At 36.0% G+C, this 7,418-nt stretch overlaps 1 protein-coding gene across 4 annotated transcripts; it reads left to right on the forward strand.

The window, feature by feature from the left end:
- Nucleotides 1–1,502: 1,502 nt before the first annotated feature.
- Nucleotides 1,503–5,718, forward strand: LOC148606448 (neuroendocrine convertase 2-like). Of its 4 annotated transcripts, none has more exons than XM_088545055.1 (5): nucleotides 1,503–2,136; nucleotides 2,568–2,685; nucleotides 3,852–4,129; nucleotides 4,631–4,769; nucleotides 5,113–5,249. In XM_088545055.1, exons 1-4 carry the CDS (start codon nucleotides 2,007–2,009, stop codon nucleotides 4,753–4,755), a joined length of 651 nt encoding a protein of 216 aa, XP_088401181.1. In that variant the 5' UTR covers nucleotides 1,503–2,006; the 3' UTR covers nucleotides 4,756–4,769; nucleotides 5,113–5,249. The 4 variants fall into 4 exon arrangements, with proteins under 4 accessions (XP_088401181.1, XP_088401180.1, XP_088401179.1 ...); XM_088545053.1 differs by lacking the exon at nucleotides 4,631–4,769 and adding an exon at nucleotides 5,597–5,718 and having other exon boundaries at nucleotides 1,528–2,136; nucleotides 5,113–5,280; XM_088545056.1 differs by lacking the exon at nucleotides 4,631–4,769 and adding an exon at nucleotides 5,597–5,718 and having other exon boundaries at nucleotides 1,541–1,898; nucleotides 5,113–5,280.
- Nucleotides 5,719–7,418: the final 1,700 nt, after the last annotated feature.

A 7,418-nucleotide genomic window follows, 5' to 3' on the forward strand; every position in this document is an offset into this window, starting at 1 on the left:
ATTTATTCAACGGGTCATAGTTTTCCTTTCCTCGTTTGTCTACCACGGACTTCACTTTTTATGAATAACTTGGCGGGTGTTTCTCGAAAAGCAGAGGACGCTTACCCTACCGGTGCACCTGGTCAATGCTCCCAGTTTTTAATGGAGTCCGTTTGTTTGTTGGGGTTTAACTCAGCTATATTCAGACGATGAACATGAAATTGATGATAAAATGGAAAAGGGATGGGACACAAGGATAATGGGGTCGAAAAATGTGATTGCCACTGGAAATAGGGAGAGGTGGGTAGGATCGGGCAATTTAGCCTCCTGTGGCGGAATCCTATGGTTCCTACTCCGGGAGAATACCACAGTAGGGTTCTTTAACGTGCGAGGACCGTGTCATCTTTCCCAACACGGTGCACCACTATGGTTTGCGGTCAGGTTTTCCGTATTATAGCCCGACAACCCCAGCATGTAACACACCTGGGGCACACATCCCCGCGCAAGTCTGGATAGAATAGGCCTGCAGCGGCGCTAAGCTTGTCGTAAAAGGCGACTAAATAGGTCGTCAAAACCCTAGCAGGGGGCTAGGGCGATCTGCCCACAGAGCAACTGGGATGTATGACCCAGGTGGGGGAATGGGGTACCCCAGGCTATAATACGGAAAACCTGACCGCAAACCATAGTGGTGCCCCGTGTTGGGAAAAATGCCACGTTCCTCGCACGTTAAAGAACCCCGCTGTGGTATTCGATAGGAGTAGGAACCTTTGCGCTCCGCCACAGTAGCCTAAATTGCCCGACCTTACCCATCCCCCCTTTTTCCAGTGGCAATGAAAATTTGTCGACTCTATTATCTTTGTGACCCATCCTTTTTTTTTCATTTCATGTTCATTTTATCATCCATTTCATGTTCATTGTCTGAATATAGCTGAAAAATTGCTGCTCGGACGTGAAACCCCAACAAACAAATTCTATGGGCAGAGCGGCCTAGCCCCCGGCTGGGGTTCTGAGCACTATTTAGTCGCCTTTTACGACAAGCTTAGCGCTGCTGCAAGCCTATTCTTTTAACTCCCGGACATGCACGGGATCGGTGACAAACCAGCGACAAACCGATTCGGCTGCAGAATTAATCCTTTAGTCGAGTCGATTAACTGGCTATTTAAATCTCGCAAGCTACTACGCAGGTAGGCCGTCCTGCCACAAAATCAATGGTCGAGGCTAGGGTTCTGAGCACTATTTAGTTGCCTTTTACGACAAGCTTAGCGCTGCTGTAGGCCTATTCTTTTAACACGCGGACCTGCACGGGGCCTTACAAATATCAACATTGAAGGCATGTCAAACGCTTTGAGGCCTCAAGTTAAATCATTAAGAGAACGGTACTGTAAATTTCAGTCATTTTTCAGTGCAAATAATTGATTTACGATGACTTAATCAGAAAAAAAATACTCGTGTTGTCGGAATATTTAACTTCGTATATATATATATATATATATATATATATATGTCTCAGCCATTGTATATTATCGAAAATGCTTATTGAATATTCATATTTTCATTTTCAACAACATCATTCTTGTAAATTCTTATATTGAGGCTGTTTTGTACTGTTTACATAGCTAACAACAATAGGTAATGGCTCCACTGATAATTTTGGAATGACGTCAGCAGCAGTAGCCGTAGCCTCCGGTGCAAAAGCTGTCATGCTAAGTGCAAAGTATGTTCTGCTATAGAATAATAAAATATTTGTAGCAAAAGACTATGGATTATGTTGTATACTTAATCTTTAAGCAGTATAGTAAACCCAGAAGTACTTGTTATCAGTGAAGTAAAAACAAGATCAAATTTCATTGGCCATTATAGTCGCGTCGAACCTTGATTATAGTCAACATAACAGTTGAAGTCGTGGCTTTGTTTTATAGGTAAGGTTATTGGTCGTACTATTTCACTTTTCAATAAGAATTAAACATACCAAAGAGTGAAAAAAAATTTCTAACGATACATTTTACACGTGTGATGTCTCAAAATTTATGTTTTATAGACCAAACCTTTCAAACCGAGATGTAATGCATATACTCACAAGAACAGCAAGAAGTAATTTGACCTTACAGTTTAAGGCATCATTAACACCGTTTAAATGTAATGGTGCTGGGTTTGAAGGTGATGGACATGAACAAGTATTTACAAAATAAACTATTATAATAGAGAATAATATCAACTGTAATTAGTATAAAAGTAAATTAAGCAATATTGTCATCTACATAATTCTGAGAATAATCATAGTGTCTTGCACCTGGTCCATGCTCCCAGTTTTTAGTGGAGTCCAAGGTGCTCATTTGCTTTTGTTACTTTGTATGTATGATTTTAGTTACTTTATGTTCTTTGTTGTGTATGTCTGTTTTCCATGTCTGGTCTTTGTCCCTGGATTACATTCTTTTGATTACCCTATAACCTTGGTTCAATTGGTTACTCTTTGAAAAAGTACTTTGACCAGTATTGTGTTTTGATGAGTAATTTATATCATTAAGAAGACCAGTATCATTAAATGTTAAAATTTACAACAACAAAAAATGTTTTGTCATCTTATTAAGTTTCACCACAGTTTGGATTTGGACTTTTAAATGTCGATGCAATGGTAGAAGAAGCCAATGACTGGATACCAGTTGGCAGGAAAATAACGTGCGAAACAAGATACCCATTTATAATGCCGTAAGTATGAGAACTACTAGGAGTTTGAAAATATTAGTTTAATAGAAGAAACCCTTGGATTGCATCACATCAAGTGAATGAACCTTTCCATTAAAACATATGTAAGCGTTATGAAATTTTTTATGATATAAAAATATGTGTTACCAATGACACGACTAAGTACCTGGCATTTTCATTTTGATCTTTGGCAGTTGTTTCGAAAAAACAAGGCAGATTAGGTCACATTCGTAAATATTTCTAAAACTTGAACGAAAATTGAAATCTGTTTTATTTTGCCATCATCCCTTCCAACGACACATTCATATGTGAATATATAGTTTGTTGCTGTTGCTGGTCATCTTTTAGAGGATTAATCATAAGATTAACCAATACGAATTTTACTTTTGACCTCAGAGGCAATGAAAGCCTGATTTCAGTCTGACAGGAAATTAATATGTGATATCATGTAAGTCCCTATACGACCCTCGTTTCTCTAATTAAATGTTCATAGCTCTCATCTTAAAATTTTGGAAAATAATGAAGAAAAATCAATCTTGAATGTAAATATGTAAGCGTTATGAAATTTTTTATGATGGAATATGTGTTACCAATGACACGACTAAGTACCTGGCATTTTCATTTTGATCTTTGGCAGTTGTTTCGAAAAAACAAGGCAGATTAGGTCACATACGTAAATATTTCTAAAACCTGAACGAAAATTGAAATCTGTTTTATTTTGCCATCATCCCTTCCAACGACACATTCATATGTGAATATATAGTTTGTTGCTGTTGCTGGTCATCTTTTAGAGGATTAATCATAAGATTAACCAATAAGAATTTTACTTTTGACCTCAGAGGCAATGAAAGCCTGATTTCAGTCTGACAGGAAATTAATATGTGATATCATGTAAGTCCCTATACGACCCTCGTTTCTCTAATTAAATGTTCATAGCTCTCATCTTAAAATTTTGGAAAATAATGAAGAAAAATCAATCTTGAATGTAAATATGTAAAAGGCTTAAAAATGAGTACATTTTTAACTTCGTACTCCTACAGTTTACACCTGACTGATATCAAGTCTTTAGGTGTCGATTTTTGGCTCTAACAACTTGTCATTTATATTGGGTTCGTACATGTTCTTTACTATTAAAGCAGAAGAAAATGGCATAAATTCATAATTTGCAGGCAAAACGGGCGGATGGCTAAGTATGAAATCATGGTTAACAATAGCTGCCATATACAATATCTAGAGAACGTTGAGGTGACTTTATTTATGGATGATACCCATGCCAGTACATTGGTTGCTGATCTCACGTCATCAGCTTCATTCACCTCAAACATTCTGCCAGGAAGAGCCATGGATCATAGAACATCTATTAGCATCACAATTACCTCTGTACAGTTCTGGGGAAGCGATCCTCACGGACAGTGGACATTATCAGTACACAACAAATATTTACCTAGTAAGACATGCCATTAAATCCATAATTTGGACGCTGTTACTTAATTGTTTTTTTTTAAATAGCATTGGCACCCCAAAGTTTAGAAAAGATTTAAAAGAGATGTATGGGTAAAAATAGTTGGATCAGGAAAATCAAATACAAACAATACAAATCAAAACTACACCACACAAAAAAAAATAAAATAAAAAATAATGAAATAAAATAATAAAAGTAATAAAGAATGTCAAATGAACTAGGACTATATTTGTATAGACAATTTATCGGCTTTGTGGGTATTAAATTGGTTCTCGAACGTAAACTGGTTTTGTTAATTCAAAATGAATTATATATTTATTTTAATTTCATTTATTTACTAAGTTGAATCCATTCAATACGTTAATTTTCTAATGCTGTATTTATTGTATATTACGTTGTTTTAAAGAAACCAGTCATGACACTTTCGGGGATTTCATACAGCTGTTAAAAATACTTATATATAGCAAACATTATCTTTGATTTTAGTGGATGGCATTCTAAGAGATTTCATAAAACTAAAATTGCATGGCCTAGAACATGCTCCATCAAGACAGATGAGTAATTTTTGTAGGATATCTGAAAGATCTACCAGACGCATGTTTCATTATTGAAGTATTACGCTTGTGTAAGCCACATATTTATATATTTGCAAGTTGGTTTATGATTTATCAGACTGAAAATATCAAAAACAGTATATTTGTCTCATGCATCTTGCGTGGATGCTAAAACACCTACTTCCGGTCATACGTAATTGGCAAAGAGTCATATATATGTTTTTCTATGTATATGAGTTTACTTGATCAGAAAAAATGTTGCTAACCTAAGTCTGTTTATATAAAAAATTAGTGTAGCCTTGCTCGCCCAATTAAAGAGTTTGTTTCCCATGCTATTCAAACTTTAAAACATATATTTTATCTGTCATATTTGTTGCTTATGTGTAATCTGATTGTATTTTTATTACTACCTAGACATTAACGACCTGTCAACCCAGAACATAAAACCAGGGAGACAGCGTTATGACCAGGGACATTCAACAACAGGTATTGTTGTTGGTGTTTCAGTGGGATGTATCATTTGTATTGGAGTAGTTATCATAACAATATTTGTCATGCATAGGAAGAAATGTATTATCTAAGGTATTATGTATATCTAATTCACATCCTTGTACTCACAAAAGGCCTTCGAATCTCATTCCTATTTTCAATTTTGAGCTATTTTGTTTGAGGAAATTTGTTCTATCATCATTGAAACATTAGTATGTTTTCACGACATATGTCTTTAGCGGTTACAGTCAATGCTAAAATCCAGTCTGCAATATTTTCTATCTTTTCAAGAGTAAATCTGTTCACGAGAAGTGGAAAAAATAAAATAATTGGTAAAAAATAAACATTAGGTTTCTAAACGCGTCACAATTACAGATATGTACTCGTTTCATTTCTGTTTGTGTTGTAGGCTAAATGAATATGGATCGGATAAAGTGTTATATTTCAGTGCTGAGATCTGAGGACATGGTTTTAAAATTAATCTGCATAATACTTTCTGTTTAGTTGAATAAATCAAATAATAAAAACAAATTAGATGTTAACGGTTCTTTGTATTGTATGTAAAATAAATAGCAATATCCAACAGTTCAGGCATTAGTAGAGATTAGTCACGGTACAAAAACAAACAAACAAACAAACCCAACCGAATAAACTATAATCCATTCTAGTCTTCATGTGCTATATTTTAGTAGTTTCAATTGTTTTTAGAACGATTTAGATGAGATAGCTTTTATCTAAAAAAATCAAACACCAATTAATAAACAATTATTATGTGATATGTCACTCTTTCTGAATTAAAATAAAGAGTGAGTTTGATGGTTTTTAAACATTCACAAATCCCTTGTCTGATGTCTGATCAGAACTAGATAAAGATAGCTACTTAATATTTGTTTCGTCAAGACCAATGTAATTAATTTCTATATATTCAAACACAAACTTTTAATTTAATGTTTTACAGAGTAATCAGAAAATAAATCACTTCTGACAGAGTAATCAAGGGAACCAAGGTTATAGTGGTAATAAAAAATGCAATGCAAGGACAAAACCCAGACATGGAAAACAGACATACACAACAAAGAACATAAAGTAACTAAAATCATACATACAAATAACAAAAGTAAATGAGCAACTCGAACTCCATTAAAAACTGGGAGCATGGACCAGGTGCACCGGTAGGGTAAGCGTCCTCTGCATTTTTAGAAACACCCGCCGAGTTGCTCATAAAAAGTGAAGTCCGGGGTAGACAAACGAGGAAAGGAAAACTATGAACCGTTGAATAAATCAGTTTTCATGGTGCTGATGGATACACCATAACGATCCTCGAGTTCATGATGACGACCATAAAACTTCTGTAGTGATGACGTCATTCTTGTACTAACATAACCCTGTTCCAAAAGCCTGTTTGTTAGAGTTCTAGCGAGATACAAAAGTCTGCGTAGTTTCGGCAAGCTCTGGCATAACGTATGAGTTTTGATATGAACACTCCATACGCAGGTGCTGAAGGGATGTTGCCACAGATGAAAGGAAAGTTGACAATTCTGAATGAAAAGTCATCACGCTTGTCGTAAAGGTTTGTCAATACTTTTCCTTTACCGTCGATTTCTAAGTGTAGGTCAAGATATGAGGCTGACTTTACAGTGTCTGCAGTACCCTTTATCTCAAGTTCTTCGGGTAGATGCGATGTATCAAATCCCCAAAATTAGGATTGTTTAAAGATAATACGTCATCTACATAGCGGAAACTGAGATTAGAGGATCTAGCCAAACGATATTCTTTCTTTCGGATCAAATCAGCTATAAAGTCAGCCCCAAAACAGTGAAGGAATAAGTCAGCAAGTAAAGGAGCACAATTTGTTCCCATTGGAATGCCGACCGTTTGTTGAATAACACGTCCACCTCATTGGACAAATATGCTGTCGATTAAAAATTCCAGCATTTAGTAAACATCTTCCTCTGTATATTTGGAAGATGAATTGGAATTATTTCTTACAAAGTATGTGGAATCTCTACCAAGAACTATATTTTTGTATCTAGGTGTACAACCGTGCAGGTCCGGGTGTTAAAAGAATAGGCCTGCATCAGCGCTAAGCTTGTCGTAAAAGGCGACTGAATAGTGCTCAGAACCCTTTGCCCACAGAGCAACTGGGATATGTGGCCCTGGTGGTGGAATGGGGTACCCCTGGCCCGTTACATGCTGGGGTTGTCAGGCTATAATACGGAAAACCTGACCGC

The sequence above is a fragment of the Perna viridis genome, chromosome 9 (genome assembly GCF_037379345.1).
Source record: "Perna viridis isolate PV_CMFRI_1.1 ecotype Kerala chromosome 9, ASM3737934v1, whole genome shotgun sequence".
NCBI lineage: Eukaryota > Metazoa > Mollusca > Bivalvia > Mytilida > Mytilidae > Perna > Perna viridis.

Excerpts from the sequence above, each read along its gene's own strand:
- LOC148606448 (XM_088545054.1), top strand. The coding sequence starts at position 2,007 with ATGTTTTATAGACCAAACCTTTCAAACCGAGATGTAATGCATATACTC. Across the intron at positions 2,137-2,567 it reads TAATGGTGCTGGGTTTGAAG|TTTCACCACAGTTTGGATTT; the intron begins GTGATGGACATG and ends CATCTTATTAAG. Across the intron at positions 4,130-5,112 it reads ACACAACAAATATTTACCTA|ACATTAACGACCTGTCAACC; the intron begins GTAAGACATGCC and ends ATTACTACCTAG.